This window comes from Pelodiscus sinensis, chromosome 32, assembly GCF_049634645.1.
Source record: "Pelodiscus sinensis isolate JC-2024 chromosome 32, ASM4963464v1, whole genome shotgun sequence".
In the NCBI taxonomy this organism is placed as follows: Eukaryota; Metazoa; Chordata; order Testudines; family Trionychidae; genus Pelodiscus; species Pelodiscus sinensis.
In genome coordinates, this window is record NC_134742.1 from 7,494,263 (window position 1) to 7,514,538 (window position 20,276).

General features: G+C 56.0%; 1 protein-coding gene across 1 annotated transcript; it reads right to left on the minus strand.

Moving 5' to 3' along the window:
• Positions 1-14,345: 14,345 nt before the first annotated feature.
• Positions 14,346-18,453, minus strand: LOC142823266 (maestro heat-like repeat family member 5). Its single transcript, XM_075914132.1, has 5 exons — positions 18,336-18,453; positions 17,813-17,915; positions 16,433-16,507; positions 15,665-15,815; positions 14,346-14,745 (listed from the first exon to the last, which is right to left on the minus strand). Exons 1-4 carry the CDS (start codon positions 18,426-18,428, stop codon positions 15,709-15,711), a joined length of 378 nt encoding a protein of 125 aa, XP_075770247.1. The 5' UTR covers positions 18,429-18,453; the 3' UTR covers positions 14,346-14,745; positions 15,665-15,708.
• Between the last annotated feature and the right edge of the window lie 1,823 nt (positions 18,454-20,276).

Consider the following 20,276-nt stretch of genomic DNA (forward strand, 5'->3'; position numbering starts at 1 on the left):
CTGACAATAGGACTGGGATCAAACGGGACAATAACAGCTCAGTCACTCGAGTTGGGAACTTTTCCATAATTAGCAGAGCTAGGTGTCAGGAGGGTGTGTTGTTGTGTTGATCCCTTCCTCTTCCTCCTCTGAACCACAGGGCCCCCTCTGTTGTTTGGCCCAGGAAATTACATTCCCCTTTCCACCTTGTGTTTTGCACGGTGAGAGGGAGCAGGGTCTCCTGTCGATGAAACACGTGTTGGAATTACCTGCATCACTGAGGGATCTTTTCTGCTCTGAAAGCAAAGACACAGGTGGGGATGAGAAGAAAGCCTGACCAATTCAGTACCAATAGGGTGAGTTACCACAGAAAGGGGAGCAGCAGAGAGAAGCCAAACAGAACATGCCCTTACCTAGCTCTGTGTGAAGTTTTCCTGAATGAAAAACAAAGAAAAAGTTTCCTGTAAAAGCTTCTCCTGGGTGAATTAACCTCCACTTGGCCCCCAGTCATTGATGGCCAGAAGGGGGGTGTTGTTCCAAAAAAAGCAAACATGACTCTGGGCTGCATGAACAGGTGTGTTGTGAGCAAGACACAAGGCAGTTCTTAAATATAGGAGGGTATGTCTACACTACAAAGTTAATTCGAACTAGCAGACCTCGAATTAACTTTGATAGGCGCTACACATACAAACCGCTAGAAGAGTGCTTAATTCGAACTAGGTAAACCTCATTCTACGAGGACCAACGCCTAGTTCAAATTAAGTAGTTTGAATTAAGGGCTGTGTAGCCACTTAATTCGAACTAGTGGGAGGCTAGCCCTCCCCAGCTTGCCCTGGTGGCCACTCTGGGCACCACCAGAGAAACTTTTCTGCCCCCCTCCCGGCCCCGGAGACCTTAAAGGGGCACGGGCTGGCTATGGTGCCCGTGCCAGGTGCAAGCCTGCCAGCACCCAGCCAGCAGATGCTGCACCTGGCATGGCATGAGCCAGCCACCCGCTGCCACCCAGCCCTCCACCTCTTCCCGGGACCAGGCTGGCGGCTCCCAGGAGCCTGCCCGGGGCCGCAAGAGGCGAGCGCCCGCCTGGTCTAGTGCGGAGATCGTGGACCTCATCCAGGTTTGGGGGGAAGCCTCCAACGTCCACGACCTCCGCACTAGGCACAGGAAAATGGCCATCTAGGGCAGGATAGCTGCCAGCCTGGCCACCCAGGAGCAGGTTTGCATGAAAATCAAGGTGGTCCAGTGAGACCCCCGACCCTGAGCCCTGAGCTTAGAACATAAAAACGTAACAATGGCCATACTGAGTCAGGACCAAAGGTCCATCTAGCCCCGTAGCCTGTCTGCCGACAGCGGCCAACACTAGGTACCCCGGAGGGGATGGACTGAAGACAATGACCAAGCCATTTGTCTCGTGCCATCCACCTCCAGCCTTCCACAAACAGAGGCCAGGGAAACCATTTCTACCCCCTGGCTAATACCACTCCATGGACCCAACCTCCATGACTTTATCTCACTTCTCCTTAAACTGTGTTATAGTTCTAGCCTTCACAGCCTCCTGCAGCAAGGAGTTCCACAGGTTGACTATTTGCTTTGTGAAGAAGAACTTTCTGTTATTAGTTTGAAGCCTGCTACCCATTCATTTCATTTGGTGTCCTCTAGTCCTTCTATTATGGGAACTAATGAAGAACTTTTCTTTATGCACCCTCTCCACATCACTCATGCTTTTATAGGCCTCTATCATATCCCCCCTCAGTCTCCTCTTTTCTAAGCTGAAAAGTCCCAGTCTCTTTAGCCTCTCTTCATATGGGACCTGTTCCAAACCCCTGATCATTTTAGTTGCCCTTCCCTCTCCCACCCTCTCTCTTCCCCTCTCCCACCTCCTTTTCCCAGTCTCCCCGAGTTTTGTTCAATAAAGAAAATTTCTATTTTTGAACACACGTGTCGTTTATTTTGTACATCAGGAAGGGGGGCTAGGGAGGGGTAAGTGGAAGGAGGTGAGGGAGGAATGGGGTACGAGCCCCAGATGGGGAGGACTGGGGTGGCTCCGCGGGCTCCTTGGGGTGGAAGCTCTCCTGCAGCCCCCCGATTGACACCCCCCCCAGATAGCAGCCTGCGGCAAGTGCAGCCGGGCTGATGGCCGAGTACTGTGATGTGCCGAGTGTGGGCATTCAGGGCACTCCAAGCCAGGACTGCTTTGCTGTCCCTCATCAAGTTAGACAAGTGAGCGGGGAACCCTGAGAACTTTCTGTCCGGGTTGGGGGTCGAGTCCCTTTAAGCACAGCCCTCGGCTAGCCTGAGACAGCAGCTCCACGCTCTAAGTCCTAAGCTGATGCCCTGCCGGCACTGCTTCCAGCCATCCTTAACCTCGGTTCAGAGTCCATTCAATGTGGACATGCTAGTTTAAATTAGCAAAATGCTAATTCGAACTCATTTTTAGGTCTAGATGCACTAGTTTGAATTAGCTTAATTTGAATTAACTAATTCTAATTAAGTTAGTTCGAATTAGTGCTGTAGTGTAGACATACCCGGACTGTCCCCTTCCAGGAACATGGCACTGCCTCCCCCCGCCACACACACACAAATGAACACCTTGCTTAGGGGGTTGTCAAGGGTGTCAGCTCCCCTGACTGGGGTTCAAAACCTTGGATCCTTCACAGCCGGATACTTGACTGTATGTTTTCACCACAAGGGGGGGGGACTTTTTTACACTTTGCTCCCAATATCCCATAAGGGCCTGTGTCCTAGTCTCCTGGGAATCAACCCTTGTGTTTTGGGAGAAGTTGTTTATGAACATCACAGTGAATAGGAGTTCATTCATTCATTAAAATGCAGCTTCCATTTTTTCAAGGGAGAGAATATTTGCGACACGCACACACTATCCCATGAGAACAGAGAAACACACATAAATCCACATTCACCAAGGCCACAGAGAAATCTAACAATAAACAATCCTAAGTCTCAACTACGTCTCCCAGCCGGTGAAAAACAACAGACACCTACCAGATACTGCTGGCTTCTCTGCTCACTGGTCTCCTTTAAGCTCAGCAGCTTTGCTCTCCTTTCCCTGGGTATGTCTACACTACCACCCTAGTTCGAACTAGGGTGGTAATGTAGGCAACCGGAGTTGCAAATGAAGCCAGGGATTTGAATTTCCCGGGCTTCATTTGCATGTTGCCGGGCGCCGCCATTTTTAAATGTCCGCTAGTTCAGAACGAGGAGTACAGGTAGTTCGGAATAGGAAGCCTAGTTCGAACTAGGGTGGTAGTGTAGACATACCCTCTCAGAGTCGCCACATGGGCCTGGAGTTTTTTCCTGTACAACAGAAATGAGTTAGTGGGTTTATTTTGGAGCGGTGACTGTGTTTGTAGGGGGCGTTTTCCCACCCAAGCTGCAAGACAATTCTCGGTCTCCCTGGACAGACTCGGTGGGGGAGGCGATATCTTCTACCTGTCGGTGAGAGAGCCGAGCTTTGGGGCTTTCACAGGGCTCAGCTCTGGGGAACAGACTCTTTCCTGCACCTGAACACGTGGTGGCCATGAGACTCCCTGCCCTGTCTCCATGCCACTCTGGGCCCCTTTGCACACATAGGCCCTTGCCTAGCTATGGGAGCTTCAACCACCGTGTTTTCAAAGCAGAGTTAGTAGAGCGAGCCCCAAACTGTTCCCTACCATGCCTACCACCAAATCAAGTCCAGCAGCTCCCTTAAGACCTCTGTGCTGTATCTGCTGCATGGAGCCTGCTTAAAGGATGCCTTTTGCCTTGTAACTAACACGCCTATTGCGTTGGACAAATGTTCTTTTATGCTCAGAGATTAGCTCCTGCATTCTGCAATGTGTCTTCTCTACCGTCCGCCCTTCGCTTGTTTTCTTGGAGAGAATGGAACAGTGAGCTTGAGGCCCACTCCCCTGGCTCATCCAACTATTCAGCTAGAACAGATCTGAAGGCGAAAACATAACGGAATGACATTCCATGAGCAAATGCAACCCACCCGCATGGGCAGGGTGTGTTTAAATGGGCAGAGGAGAACGATGCTGCAGAAGATGCGCAGAGCATGAGGAGAGGATAACGTGCATGGAATGTGAAACCAAGACCCAGGAGCAGATCTTGAGGCAGCAAACAGAGCGGCTGACATGCCTGGACAGGCATGGGAGGGGCCAGATTTCTCAGCAACAGTATGGTTATTGCTTGTGGTGCATGGCAGATCGGGGACAGGGTTGTGTAAAATATACAGGTCAGCACATTTAATATGCTCCTACCCTGACATAAAATTTTAGGGAGCTCACGGGAGGCTGCCACAACAATGGGAATGCTGCTTATACTGAGGTCTAACCCAGTCAATAGAGTGCAAAACCTTCCCTTTAAACGTCCAAAAGCTCTTTCTCCCACCATTCTGCATTTGCTCTGCCTATAGCTGAGCTGCTTCCTACTGATGTCCAGGCTGCCTGCGTACTGCTTCAGGGGCCACAGCAAGAAGGGGAGGCTGGGCGTCTAAGAATCACAATTGGCATTTCAATGCCTCCGATGCAAGATTTCCAGGTGGGAAGAAAATTCCACCTTGCACTTTTCTGACGAAACCAAAGTTCCTATAGATGCGCATGTCATGCTCCTTTCCTGACCATCCCATATTGATGCCGGTGAAACGGCCTTTGTGATCCAACAAAGCCCATGGCACCAGCAAGAACTACCACTTCCCAGTTATGAGCTCTTTGGGATAGTGGCCAGGTACCAAGATAGGAATGTATGTTTCATCTGCCACCCCACCACCATTAGGGAACTGCATTGCAGCAAAGCCATCCACTATGGCCTACATGTTTCCCAGAGTTACTGTCCTTCGTTGCTACTTGGATCACTGGCTGCTTGGATCACAGCAGCCTCCCACCATCTTATTCCCCCACTCTGAATTAATTTCCAGCTGACCGGTAGCTGCCTGGCCTTGCTAACTTCCACATGGCTATTACCACTCGCTTCTCAACTATCAAAGCCAGTCTCATTCTGGCACTGCTGCACTTCAGGGAAGGAAACCTCCATGAAAGTCACCTTATGCATGCACAAGTTTTGCAGCCACCGGTCGTTGTCCCATATCTGCAGTCCTGCCAGTCTCTGCTTGTCGCCTGGGTCCAGAACTGGCATTTCTCTCTATCAGAAGAATCGATTGCCGCTAGCATCTCCACTCAGGTGTTTCACTCACCTCTGTGTTCATGGCCTCCACACGTTCTTCTTGCTCTAGCGGCTCCTGGTTAGGCCCTGGACATAAGTTGTGAAGTGTTTGCAGTGATGACCATCGCTCTGTACTGCTGAACGGGATCCATGTTTGCCTTGCAATAATGTCTACCCAGATAACCCAGGGGGAAAGAGTGTGAAAAGGTTGTTTGCCGTAACAACATAAGAATGGCTTTACTAGGTCAGACCAAAGGTCCATCTAGCCCAGTAGCCTGTTTGCTGATAGTGACCAGCACCAGGTGCCCCAAAGAGGGTGGACCGAAGACAATGATCAAGCGATTTGTCTCCTGCCATCCCTCTCTAGGCATGGCCGTCGACGGAGGCATGTAGATTAGACAGATTGGCATAGGGAAATGAAGCCGTGATTAAAATAATCACGGCTTCATTTAAATTTAAATGGCTGCCTCGCTCTGCCGATCAGCTGTTTGTCGGCAGATCGGGGCAGTCTGGATGTGCCGCGGTCGACAAGGAAGCCTTTGTCGATCGGCGCAGGTATGCCTTGTGAAACCAGGTTTACCTGCACCGATCGACAAAGGCTTTCTTGTTGACCGCAGCGCGTCCAGACTGCCCCGATCTGCCAACAAAGAGCTGATCAGCGCAGTAGCCACTTAAATTTAAATGAAGCCACGATTATTTTAATCGCGGCTTCATTTCCCTTTTTTGAATAAACTAATCTACATGCCTCCGTCGACGGAGGCATGTAGTTTAGACGTACCCTAATAGATTAGTAATACATGATTTCCCTTTGCAGAACCCATGTTGACTTTTGTCCAACAAATTATGTTCTTCTACATGCCTCACAAATTTATTCTTTACTATTGTTTCGACTAATTTGCCCAGTACTGAAGTTAGACTTACCGGTCTCTTGCTATGTTTTATAATTTGGGGTATACATTTAAGTCCAAGAATTTAACTATTAGAACACATATCAACAGAAGAGCATTACACTGACTACTTCTTTGTTTCGGCTCCCACTCGCTGGCCATGTGTTGATCGCCACATGAAGCCAAACTGCACTGCAGGGCACAAACAAACTGGCCGTGGGCAGCATCCCAAGTTATTAATAAATATTTTATAAACCTTTCCCTTTTCTCTCTGCTGCCATGTCTCCTCTCCTTGCTCCATCATCTCCCCTGGTGCCTGTTGCCCCCAACTCCTCACCCTCCTCTGCTGTCCTGACTCCTGCCCTTCTCACTGCCCTGAGCCCTCCTGAGACCTGCCCCCCTCGACCAGCCCTTCTCTCCCTCCAGTGCCCACTACTGGGGGCGGGGGGAGCAGCACAGCTCTCCCCTCTGCAACCCCCTGAGAGGAGCTGCCATTGGAGCAGCTTCACCTTCTCTGCTGTGGGCAGCCCCATTAACTCCCTACAACCTCCCAGCTCCCTGCCCTGAGTCCCCCATTTCCTGCTCTGATGGCTGCATCCTTCCCCCCATTGCTTAGACCCAAAGATCTCCCAGAGCTCTTCCTTGAAACCTCCATCCCTCACCCCCTGCCCTGATCTCCCAGCACCTGCCCTGACTCCTCACTCCACTCCCTGCCCTGTATCTTGCACCCCTCCCAACCTGCCCTGAGCTCCGAACACACCCAGCTCTCTGCACTGAGCCCTCCCACACACACCTCTAACCCCCTGCCTGACTCCTGTGTCCCCCCACTAAAAGAATTAAGGACTCTGGGAACTCCGGGTACAGCTGCAGTGTTGCTATAGATGGGGCTGGGCCTACCATGCGGCAACTAAATAAATAATTATATCTGTTTGCAAAGAATTCCTGCTTGTCAGGCTCGTCTTCTTTGGAGTCTCCCCGTCTGCCGCAAGGGAATGGAGGGTTGGAGTCTGATGGGAGCTGCACGGTGCCCCACTCACTTTGGTACCGCGTTGCAGCTCATGCACGTCTCCAGCAAGTACCAGACCTCCCCCCTCCCCAACGAACTGACAGAGTCGCTGTGTCTTGCTTACTGGAGATTGGCCAGAAAGGGCTCAGGCCCCGCAATGGGATTCACTGCCCATGCAAGCGCCACCTGCTGGTTGCCTCAAGAATTGGGCACCCCCATTCACAGGGAGGGGCAGGTATCTCACAGTATTGCACGACCCAGGACCCCCACCATTCTGTGTCCCAACACCATGCTGCCTCTTCCCAACTCCCTCCACCATGATTAAGGGCAAAGCAGCAGACGCCAGACCCACAGCTGCCCTTCGATAGCTCAGCTGGCAGAGCGGAGGGCTGTCGTCGGCCTCACCACGTTATCCTTAGGTGGCTGGTTCAGCATGAAGGAAAGTGTCTTTTTCCCTCCTCCAGCTGAGGCAGAGCAAGAGAAGAAAGGCAGGGTAAGCCAGGACCTAAGGGAAGGAGCCGGGCAGGCAAGGTGCTTCCAGGGATCAGCTGAAGGAGAGGAAATGTGTGTGCCCCTGGGGAATGCCCTCTAGGAAAAGAGAGTCTGTCTAGATGGCTGGGTGGGAAGGCCTCATTCAAGTCAATGGACTATCAGGAAAAGCCCCGGTCCTGGCTGCTGTGACCAGCTCACCTGGGACTGGACCCCACCTGGGAATACCAGTGTTTGCCCATTGACAGGCCTGGAAACTAAGAGCGGAGACAAAAGTTTCTCACCCTCTGCACAAGCATTTTGAGGCAGGGGTGTGACACCATCATGGCTCCTCATTGACTCCCCGCCCAGAAGAGCCTCTTGGAATCAGTTGAGGAACAAGGCCTGGGCTGGGGGAAGAGCTGGCGCCAGGCTAGACGGGTTTCTAGCGTGCGACAGGAAGACCTGGGGGTTTCCACACGTAGCCTCATTTGCATACTTCTGGCACAACAACCCGCCAGTGTAGACACAGCCTAGGAAGGGGTCTTCTCTAGACGTCTGTGGGGAAAGGGTGGTTCAGCTCTGTCAGTGACCTGACCCAGGGGCTGGCCGAGAGGGGCTGCAGACATGGCTGTGAGGTGCAGAAACGGGACTTGTCTTCCAGCGGCTGTGAGGAACGTGCATTTGGAAGAGGATTTACATTCCATGGGTCACTGGCTCTGCAGTCATGGGGGCCTAATGAACAAGGACTCAAAACTTGTGGGTTTAAATCCAATGTGAAGTGAAAACCTGCTTTTGTTCCCCTGCCTGGTGCACAGTAAGGTGAGGACTGAAGTGTGGTGGGAGCTGCAAAGTGCTCCAGGGACTTTGTGGTCAGGCTGCCTGCTGTCTCTAGCACCTGCCAGCTCCCCCATTGGGCTGAGAGAGCTGCTGAGCCTTGTTCAGAGGAGATGGCTAGACAGCGCTCAGGCCCTGCAATGGGGTTCGCTCCCCAGGGCAGCGCCACCTGCAGGTTGCTTCAGGCTTGCTCAGCTGATGCACCCTCTACTGATGGTCTGTAGCCTGTCAGGAGACGGGCCCCAGCCCACCAAATGCAGCAGAGTTTTCTTCATGACTTGGCCGTGCCACGATCTGGGCAGCCCCCTTTCGAGGGGAGGGGCAGGTATCTCTAGCCCCAGAACCCAGCACTCTGTGTCCCAGCACAGGGCTCTCAGGTACTGCTGCCTCTTCCTAACTCCCGCCTCCGTTCTTAAGGGCAAAGCAGTGGAGACAGAGCCAACACTTGACCTTCGATAGCTCAGCTGGCAGAGCGGAGGACTGTAGCGGGGGCTCAGCAAGTTATCCTTAGGTAGCTGGTTTAATTCCGGCAGGGCAGGGGGAGGCAGGCAGGGCATGCTGGGCCCTAGGGGGAGCAGCAGGGCAGGCGAGGAGCGTCCAAGGAGCTGCTGAAGTTCTCCGCAGACCAGGGGCACAGCTGTGATGCTGTAGAGAGCCCAGCTCTAGAGGGTCAGGGGACACAGAGCCCAGCCAAGCCCTGGGACTGAAGCAGGGACCGTTAGATCTTCAGTCTAACATGGGCCCGACTGAGCTACCTCAGGCCTCCCAATACGGCTACGGGGAAAGGCCTTCTCATGGCAGAGGGAAGCCGAGTGTCACACTGAGTCCCCCAGCTGGGTTTCTAGTAGGAATCTATTCTCACTATTTCCCACTAAATACAAGGCCCTGAAGATACTGAATTTACTATTTCCCTAAACGCAGTGAAAGAGTGAAAATCGCTAGACAATAGCTATGAATTACACCGTCTGCGTGGGCGATCGAAACCCTCACACGGTCACCTCTGCTCGGTCTCACCAGTAAAGACGCAGAGACACCTCTACCTAACTTGTGTCTTTGGGTCTGGCTAGCTGAGGAGAGAGACCCCCTGTCACATTATTGGATTTTGAGGGGAGCAGCCAGATCACTGATGCACCCATAGGTGAAGGTGTTGGCCCTAAAAATGGTATAAAAGGGGGCCATGTGGGATGTTGAATAGAAGCTCACTGTCTGCTAATCCTATGGACACTAGTCATGTGATTGGATAATGTCTGTATGTGTAGTTAGGAGTCTGTAATCTGTGTAGATACTGAATATTTCTCTGCATAAGGTTGAGCAGTGGGCAGAGCCCGGCCTATGGACATGCGAATCAGCGAGACTCTGTGGGACAATGGGACTCAATGGGCCAAGGACACACCTAAAGAAGGAGTGGTGACTCATACCTAAGGGCTACCAGCAGGGAACACAGGAAGAAGCCGTGGGCCAGGTGACCTGCTGTAGCCAAGAAGAGACCAGGAAGGAGGGATAAATAGGCCATGTGGCGGACTCCATCTTGGTCTTCAGCTCAGCACTTCATCCCAGAGGCAGCAATGCAGAGATCGAAGAGCCAGAAAGACCTGTGGACCCATCCTGATCCTAGGATGCGCAACAAGGACTTTTAAACCAGCAGCTGTAACATCTCTGCTAGAGCCTGCATCAAGAACTGGGAGATTCGATGCATGTAATGTACTATCCTTTAATAACCTTACTCTCATGCTTTTCTTTATTGTAATAATAAACCTTTAGATGTTAGATGCTAAAGGATTGGCCCAGTGTGATTTGTGGGTAAGGTCCAAAGGGTAAATTGACCAGGGATCTGTGGCTGGTTTCTTGGGACCAGACAGAACTTGTTCGGGGTAGGTGGGATTGGGTGCTAGGACCCCCCACCTGTGTATGAGGCCCGGGGCCATCTGGGGCATGGATATTGCTGGAGTGTCAGAGGGGTTTTGCTCGTGAAACTTCAGGCAGGCAGCTGAAGTGCTCTGTGGGACTGGTTTGTGGCCTGTTTGGAGAGGTCACCAGTCTGGGGGCTGTAAGGAGCCCTGAATTTGAGCAATTCGCCCTGAGCAGACGCCCTCAGCTGTGCCCAGACACGGCCTGGTCTGTCACACCCCCATGTTTCTACATTCCCATGTTTAAGTCCACGTGAGACTTGCCAAAACCTCAATTTCCACCAAAATCACAAATTTCTATTGAACGCGCCAAGAACGACCCAGGGACGACAGCAGAGATCGATTTATTGATTTATTTGGACAGGCGAGCAGATGACTCATTTACAGGGACAGTTTTTACATTCAGTCTGAGTACAAAATGGCTTTGTTAACGAACACACTCGAGGGAGAAGCTCTGTGAGCCACACGCTGTGTATGCACTAGGGACGGGAACATGCATGTACTTAAGTTACACGGTTACATGCAGGGGGCAGGCAGCTCATGGTTTCCACTCCATGACTGGAGGCAGCAGCACAGGGTGGGGGGCAGGCAACTCCACTATAGCTGGTACATGCGGGGCATTGCTTAAAAACCAGCACCCCGGGTCTACTAGCTTCTACCTGCCCCCTGCTCTGAGCTGCTGCCTGTGAAAGAGGCATCCTTGCGTGGGGGAAAATGGTCCCACTACCCCGCTAGTTCGAACTAGCCGGCACGGGGTTCCCACTAGCCGGCTTTTAAAAATGGCAGAGCTGGCTTTATGCTAATGAAGCCCGGGAAATTCAAATCCCGGGCTTCATTAGCAAGTTCGGTATGCATACATTACCCCGCTAGTTCGAACTAGCGGGGTAGTGTAGACATACCCTCCGGCAGGAGCTGGTGCGTACGGGGAGCTGGCTTGAAAGCTGGCTCTCTGCATGCACCGGCCCCCACCTGCCCCCATGTGCCTCTAATGCAGAGGGAGTGCTGGGGGAGGCTGCCTGAGACCGTGCACGTTGACCGATGAGCCGAGGCTCAGGAGGTAACCGCCTCTACGTTGGCACTTTCACATCCCTAGTGCACGCACACTCTGCCCATTGTAACAGACTGGACTGGAAACGTCTCCTGTCAAGCCCCATGTGCTGCCTGTGAATCCCCGCGCAGGGCTCACAGCTGCAGAGCAGAGATTTCCCTTCCCAGCCCCAAGGCTGCCGACATGGGGTAGAGGCTCTCGGGAGGTGAGAAGGGTATGTCTACACTACCCCGCTAGTTCGAACTAGCGGGGTAATGTATGCATACCGCACTTGCTAATGAAGCCCGGGATTTGAATTTCCCGGGCTTCATTAGCATAAGCGGGGAGCCGCCATTTTTAAATCCCCGCTGCTTCGAACCCCGTGTAGCGCGGCTACACGGGGCTCGAACTAGGTAGTTCGGACTAGGGTCCTATTCCGAACTACCGGTACTCCTCGTTTCACGAGGAGTACCGGTAGTTCGGAATAGGACCCTAGTCCGAACTACCTAGTTCGAGCCCCGTGTAGCCGCGCTACACGGGGTTCGAAGCAGCGGGGATTTAAAAATGGCGGCTCCCCGCTTATGCTAATGAAGCCCGGGAAATTCAAATCCCGGGCTTCATTAGCAAGTGCGGTATGCATACATTACCCTCCTAGTTCGAACTAGGAGGGTAGTGTAGACATACCCGAAGTGAACCGGGATGTGCGGGGGCTGCTCACTGGTTCTGGGTAACCAGTGGAGCCCGGAGGAGCCCCCCGCCGCCGTGGGCAGGGGTCTGCTCAGCCCCGCGGGGCCCGACACAGGCAGGTGCTGCTCCGGCGGGGCTGGAGTAACCCTGCCTGTGTGGGAGGGGGAAGATGCTCCAGCCCGGCCTCAGGGGCTGGGGGAGCCGGTCCCGCCCGGAAGGGCTGCAGCATCCTCTGGCTGCCCATTTCATCGGTTAACCCAGCGGTTCTCAAACTTACACAGGGGTTGTGAGCAACTTAGAGGGGGGCTGCGCTATCACAACATTTGAGAACAGCTGGATTAACCCATGAAATGGGATATTCATCCCTAAAAAGCACCTCTCCCTGGCAGCCCCAAAGTGGAGCTGCCTGGCTGGGGCAATAGCGCCTCTCCCTGCTGCCCCAGTGCAGAGCTGGCACAGCCAGGGAGAGACACCTCTGCTACCCCCTCCCGCAGCCTAGATCTGCCCCCGCTGGGGGGAATAGGCCCCCACCAGCAACTCTCACGGCAGGTGCTGCCGCCATGGAGAGGTGACTCTCACCTGCCCTGAGCTTCTGCAATGAGCCAGGGCTGGGGGGAATCCTCTCTGCTCGTCAGCCTGCACCCCATACGCTCCATCCCCAGCCGCGCCCCTGAGCCTGCCGCCATCCAGAACATGTACCGCAGCCCACTGCCCATGCCCTATGCCCCCTGCCGCACCTGGACGTAAAAACTGAGAGGGAACATGTCCCCGTAGAGCCGCCCCGAGACTGGGTTTCACCAATGGACCGATGGGCCAGCAACATGAACTCACGAGCGTGCCGTGACTGTGGGTCTGTCCCCAGCGACTAGACAAACTCTCAGCTGTTACCCAGTTAGGCTGGCGAGTTGTCAGTCCGATGGGGGGCAGATGTCCCCGGCAGAGTGTCCATCTGGAAATGGGTCATAGGACCTCTCTGAGGACACCTCTGCCCGCCCTCCACCAGTCATGGTGGCCCCTGCCCTTAGGACCATCGAGGGAGGGGACTGCACCAAATGGGGGAAGTGCCGTGTTGCGGGGTCCAGCCCACAAGAGGGTCCTGTGACCCCTCCCAGGAATCTCCCCACCAGCCCCTCCAAACCAGTGAGGGTCACCCCCCTCAGGCCAGCTCAGAAGGGAAACGTGCACCAGTCAGAGCAGGTGCAGCCCGACGGGCCAGGCGCTGAGTTCTGGAAACGAGACGGGCTCCTTCCCGCAGTGGTGCGCTGGGACGTCCAGGGCGATGGTGCCGGCCGGCCGCTCAGCTCCAGAGATGGGGGCTTCTGGCCTAGGCCTTCGGGCACTAGCTGCTCTGACTGGTGCATGTTTCCCCTCTGAGCTGGCCTTGGCGGGGGGTGACCCTCCCTGGTTGGGAGAGGACGGAGGGGAGACTCCTTGGAGGGGTCCCAGGCCCCTCTTGAGGGAAGATCCTCACACCATGGCACTTCCCCTATTTGGTGCGGCCCCCCCTGCCCTCGTTGGTCCTGAGGGCAGGGGCCACCGTGACTGGTGGGGGGCGGGCAGAGGAGTCCTCAGAGGGGTCCCGTTACCCAATTCCACATGCGTCCTGGCCTGCAACTGTCTCTAATGGGTGAAATCCATTCCCGAGGCAGATCCACGGGGAGAAAACCCGCAAGAGGGTCCCAGGACCCCTTCAAGAAGTCCCCACACGGCCTCTGCCAATTGCCTCGGGTTTCACCCCTTCGCTCATCGCAGAAGGGACTCGGGCACCAATCCTGAAAAACATCTTCTTGGAGCGAGACCACCTCTTCCTCGCAGCGTCGCCGTGGGATCGCCGGGACGATGCTGCCAGCCGGCCAGTTGTTCGGCTCCAGAGATCGAGGGCTTCTGGCCTAGGTCTCCGGGCCTGGCCTGCTCTGATTGGTGCCCGTGTCTATTCTGAGATGGCCCAAAGGGGGAGTGAAACCCGCCCCTGTGGGCAGAGGGCTCTGTGGGGGTTTCTTGCAGGGGTCACAGGAGTCAGAGCACCTGAGCACAGCACTTCTGGTGCTTGGGCAAGTCCCCTCTCTCCAGGGCCACTACCCCGACTGGTAGAGCAGTGGGAGCCATGGGCAGTGAGCGAACGGCTCACATGGGACGGCAGAAACCAGCCCTGCCCCTTCTTCCCGAGGCTCCGCCCCCCCATGCCCACCAGGCTGCTGGCCCTGCCCTGCCCTCTCCTCCCCAAACTGGTGGCTGCCCAGCCCCAGATTTCTACCCTCCCACCCCAGCCCCCAGGCTGCCTGGCTCCCTGGCATCCCCACAAGCCCCAGAGCAGCCAGGCAGCCTCAGCTCCCCACCCCAGTCCCAGAGCGCTGGGCAGCCCCAGCCCCTCCCCCCACCGCGGACCCCAGAGCGCGCGCAGCCCCTGTCCCTCCCCCCACCGCGGACCCCAGAGCGCGCGCAGTCCCAGTCCCCGCAAGAGCGTGGTCCCACACTGGTGTTTGTGGGAAGGCCGATGGGCGACGAGAAGAACCCACCCAGATGGGCAGAGGCCGGGGGGAAGGCCCCGGAGATGGGTGGGTCTGATGGTGACTCGTGAGCTGTGTCCTGGGGTGACGGGCCAGACAAACGTTGGAGACCAGACCGCAGGGCTGGGGAGGGGCTCGGCTTCCTCTGGCCTGGGGGCGGAACGGCTCCTGGCCCCTGCGCGGCTGGTTCCCTGTCACGTGCAGCTCTGCCTCTTCCGCATCCTCCTGGTGTCCCAGCTGCTTGGTCTCCTGGGCAGGCCGGGCTCGTGGTGGGCTCAGCCGGTGTCTGCCAGAGGAGAAAGGGCAGGAGCACAGATGAGAAGAGCACAATTGTCAAGGGGGAGACTCTGGAGCAGGGCAGGTTCCCCCCCACCCCCTCGCTCCCCTCGTGGCTAATGCTGTGGAGTGCGCTTGGCCCCGTGCAGGGAAGGCCCCAGGCTCTATTAGGGCCTTGTCAAGCCGCCACAGCAGGGCCTGGTTTCCTCAGAGGGGAGGGTGAATCTGTCGCCCGGCTCCGAGGGGCCGACTCCTCCCTGAACTGAAGCCTGAGGAAGCCCCACGCTGGGCTGAGTTGTCCTGAGTCAGGTTCCAGCCCATGCAGGAGGCAGGAGCTGGGCTGGTGAGTCTCAGAAGAGGCATCGGCACCTCCGAGGAGAACCAGCAACTCAGTCTGCTCAGGGTCGCTTCATGGCTTGGCTCTCTCCTCTGCCTGAGAGTGGTGCCAGGCCGCCCAGGCCTCAGCCTGCTCCAGCCCTGCTCCTGCTCCAGCCTCGTCCCTAGTCCAAGCGCAGCCCGGCTCGCAGTCCAGCTAAGCTCCCAGCCCTGCTCCTAGACGGTTCCAGGCCCGCACTTGACTCCTGGCTCTGGCTCCTGCTCTTAGCTCCTCTAGGCTCGACCGCCACCACTCCAACTACTAGGCCCCACTGCCACTGCTCCAACAACTAAGCCTCCCCCCCGCCCACCCTCATCTCAGACAGACAGGAATAATTCACATTTCTGCTTTCCATGTGTCTTACCCTGCATTGGTCAGCACCGGCTTCCCTCTCCCATTGTGCTGCCCAGGACCCCGGCTTTGCGAGAGCCTCGGAACGTCTTCCCAGGTGTCTCTGGGCTGGACTGTGCTACGGGAGCTGATGTCCCTTGTGAATACCCAGCCCATGGCCCAGCCCCTGCTCCAAAGAGCTGCTCCCATCTGTTGTACGTACCGTGGCAGGATGAAGAGTCCTTCTGTGTCGGTGCCGCTCCCTAATCAAAACGCACCCCACACGAGGTTTGCCAGCTTCTGCAGCCATTTAAAATGTTCATTCAGGACGATCGCTGTGGTCCTGTCTGATCTTAAAGGCACTTCCTGGAAAGCTGAAAGAAAGAGGAAATGGGTTGGAAACCTCACAGAGCTGCTGTCACAGGTGGCTGGGAAACCTTTGCTTCCAAATGGCCTTTGCCACGGGAACACGACAGCAACCGTAACTCTGGCATTTAGGTGCAGAGCCACAAAGGGGCTTCGGCTCCTAACTTCTACCGAATCCTTTGTGCATTTGTGCCGCCTTCAGTGCTCCAGAGGTGGCAGGGAAAGGTGTTTCCTGGGGGCCGCATGGGATGGCCTAGGAGCCGAGAACCCAATTCTGGGTGAAAGTCTCTGGCCTACAACCTCTCTAGTGGAGGGGAGCAGGTGGTGGAACTTTTTGTGACAGAGGGTAAGAATCCTTCTCCTCCTGCTAATGACTAGTCATCTTCAGTTCTGGCCGGCCTCCCTTGAGAGCCTTTGTGTTCTTATCCCCATTTTACAGGTGGAGAAGGTGAGGCACAGAGTTGCTCCTGGGGGCTCAAATCTCCTGACTCCCATTCTTACATTGACCAGCAAGACCATTCTTCCCTCTTAAGTACTGTCCTCAGACAGAGACAGACACTGGGACAGCTGTGTTCAGGCATCATATTGCCCACAGATGCACAAACGCCCAGAGCTGTTTCCTTACCTTCACACAGGCGGTAGATGTCATCTGCACTCACTGTCTCCGCCAACAGGTAGACGAAATGGTGGATGGTCTCTCCTAAACAGACAAGGAATACCCCGGAGCTCAGGACTTTTCAACATCATCCCTGAAAATTGCTAAAGATTCAGCCATTCCCACAAGACAGCCCTTGGGAAATTCAATACCCGGCCCTTCGATGTAGCACGAAGCACATGGGAGAAAGCATCCGGCCCCAGAAGTCACTGAAAGGCCGATTGCAAAGGAGACTGAAATCGCATCTTGATGGTTTCGTGAAGATGTGGCCAAAAAGTTGTGGGCAGGAGAAGTTGGAAGAGACCAAATGGCAAAGTGGTTCCCTCCAGCTTGCAGTAAATGTGAATTCTGGCCCATGCAGATCCCCGCTGTCAGATTCTGGTGCTTGTCAGGCTGGGTGCATTGATTTAAATCAAGTTTCCCATTGGTATTACTTCTCTAATTGCCTCAAACACTACTGCAAATCTCCTCAGTGAAACATAGTAATTTATAGCTGGGAGTAGCATTTTACACCAGCTAAGAGAGCACCTTGTGTGTCATTCTGGTAGATAACCTGACTTCTGTTAATTTAGGAAATAGCACATGATCACCAGTGTTAAGCTGCAGACCTTGAAGCAGTATATTAGGGATGGGAAGGACTAAAGCATACACAAAAACACAATAGGGCTGATATTTTATTCAACGAACTCTTCCATGTTATATCCATGTTTCACATTTGCAGTTGCAGGAGGCTCCTGAGTTGCTGGCTGATGCTTGTCCTGAAACCCCTTTCGGTTCATGTTCATTTTTTATTAATTCAAACAGATGTGTCCCCAGAACACTAAATGTGCGGTGTCCTTACGACTTCTGCAGGGAGCTCTCCTCTTCCCCCCTCCCACTGGCATTGTGATGCAGCTCTTAAACTAAGTTTCCCAAAAAGCTAAGTTGTGCTTGGGAGACACTTAATTTTGCTGTAAGCCCACTGAAAGACGTATCGCAGGGGGGACCTTTGGGAAAGCTGAGTTCTGCCTGGCCCAGGCTCACCACCAGACAAGCAGAGAACAAAACGTATCGGATCCGGGCTATGTCTGTCTGTGCCCATGTGTCTCAGCGGGATGACAGACAATGAAAGCCCAGAACTGACAAGGAGGAAGAGATGCTGGTTAGGCTGGAGAGACTAGAGCCATTAATGCGATTGGATGAGACTGTCGGGATGGGCAGCGCATGTTTGTGATAACATCGTAACCTATTGAACTGATTGTTCAATGAAACTAGTGAAAATTCCCCCTGGTCCCAGAGAACGGAGTGGGAAGTGGAAAAAGAGCTTTGAAGGAAGAACAGGAAAAGCTCACGTGGGTTTGCTCTGCTTACCGATGAACAGGGCTGCAGAATGTCGGATGGACAGCTGGGAGCTTTCCAGATAGGCTAAGGCCTGGAACAGGAGCCTTGGGACGTTCCTCTCGTTATTCTCCATCTAGGAACAGAGCAGGGAGAAATGCTCAGTGCAGACAACGTGATCTGCCCACAGCGGGCAGGCCAGGGCTGCTGAAGCTCAGAGGGAGGGCAGGGCAAGAGCCAGTAGGAGCCCAGACGATGGAGCTGCCCCTCTCTGAAGGGCCGGATGCAGAGGGTGCCCAGCAGTCCCAGTGTCCTAACCCCACAGGGCCTGCAGGGCAGCAGGGGAGTGGAGGGCAGGAGCAGGGTGCACAGCCACTGTGCCCACCCCACAAGCAAAAGGGGCAGGACCCCACAGGAGCCCTTCTAGGAGGGGCTGCCTCTGATGTCCCTGCGTGACGAGCGGGGTGGAGAACCCCCTGGGTGCTCGGGGGTGGGGCTAGAAAGGTCTCCCTGAGCTCCCCACTCACTGCTCTGCGGGCCCAAAGAACACACCTACCAGGCACTGCCCGACGCACGGCAAGAGCTGCGAGGAGCCGTCCCAGGCCAGGCTGCAGAAGAGACTCTTCCGATTGGCCCAGCCGAGGAACATGGCGCAGCGGAAGAGGGTCACTTTGCAGCTCTGCAGCACAAGGGGAGAGAGAGGGGCTTCGCTGAGAGAGGGAGCGTCTGGGGCACGTCCCCTCCTCCCTGCTCCTTGGGCTCCTGCTCTCCCTGCCAGGGGAGGTTCCTGCCCCTTGTTCCCAAAGGGAGGCTGCTCAGAGGAGGGGCTGAGAACTGGCTGGCGAGAGCCGGACGGGATCTCCACAGCTCAGCCCTTCTGCGCAGAGACGGCAACGGCAGCGCCAGGCCGCTCTGGGACCCCAAAGGGTCTGAGCCCAGGGGCCCTCCCCTGTGGCCCCTGCACGTCCCCAGTGGCCCTGGCTGGGCAGGGGCTCTGGAGACGGGTGGGGCCCAGGGGACTCTGGCGCTTTGCTCTCTGGAAATACCGAGCTTACCAGGATCACGCTCTGCTCTTCGTCTGCCAGGTGGAGCAGGAGCGGGAGCAGGCAGCTGGTGAGTTCCTGCTGCACGGCCGGTTTGTCTGGGTCCTTCACCCCGCTCAGCATGGTGCCCAGCAGGGAAATGGCGGCTGAGCGGACACTGCCCCTCTCCTGGGAAGGACACGCGGGGGCGGGGAAGCCGGTGAGAGCCGGGCCGTGTCCCTGGCCACAGAGACTGCTCTGGGCTCCCCTCCCGGGGCCCTGGGGCCTGGCGCTCACCCCTGCCCCCTTGGGGAGCAGCAGCAGGCGGGGGAGGATCTGGGGACAGGAGGTTCGGGGGGGAGGCTGCAGCAGGGCTGGGAGCTCGGTGCTGAGGTTGGCCCAGAAGGGCTCTGCCAGGGAGGAGGCTGCGTCGGAGACTCCCCACCCATGGCAGGGGCCCCCTTGGGTGCTGCATGGCCGGCCTGAGGGGGGAAGGGGCTGGGCAGGGACATACCAGGGCGGCAGGGAGAGGAGGGAGGGGGAATGTGCTTCTCCGGGGTTCCCAGCCTTACGTGGTCAATGAGCGGGCGCAGGCTGGATGCCATGTCCTGGGAGATGGAGCCAAGCCCCTCCCCGGCGAGCAGGTAGGTGGCGTCTGCCGCCTCCGTCATGGCCTCCAGGACAGTCCTTGCGTCCGTGGCGCAGAACATGGCGATGGTCCCGGGCAGCTGGGCCCGTAACAACTGCCCCTGTGGGAATGCAGAAGGCAGCTCGCCACTGTCCTGGGACGCAGCCTGGGGCAGGGGCTGGACCCTCCCTCCCCATTGGCCAGACCCCAGGGACGGCCCAGCCCCCCAGCAGGGGAGAAAGTCCTTCTCCTGTCGCTCCGCCAGGTGCTTTGCACCCCTGGCCCTTGAGCAGAGCCTGCCCTGTCGCCTGCCGAGAGCCGCTCCAGGCCCCGCCCACTGAGCTTTGACCCCGCCCCCCGACTCCTCTGCCGTTGCCAAGTTTGGGCTTTGTTGCCCGACTCCCAACCCCCCACTTCCCTGAGTGACGACTTGAGTCTCCTTCCCCGCCCCACAGCAGCGGATTTAGGGCAGGGCGAGCGGGACGGCTGTCCCGGGCCCCGCGCTTCCCAAGGCCCCGCAAGTCAAAGGAGGGGCCCCGTGAAATTTCGCTGCCCGGGGCCCCGCAGTGCTGCCCTGGGCCCTGCAGCAGTCTCACCCACCCCTGCCTCCCCACCACCTACACTGACCATGCTCTGCCTGGGAGCAGGGACACCCCCTCGCGCCTGGTTTGCTCATTATCGCACCCCCAGGAACTGGGCACTGGGAGCACCACAGGCTTCCTCGGTCCCCTGGTGTCAGATCAGGGCTCCCCAGGGCACCACTGAGAGGCAAGTCAAAGGCAAACTCCTCAGAGACAGGGCGACTTACAGCCCACGACTGGGGCCCTCCCTCTGAGGCACCAAACCA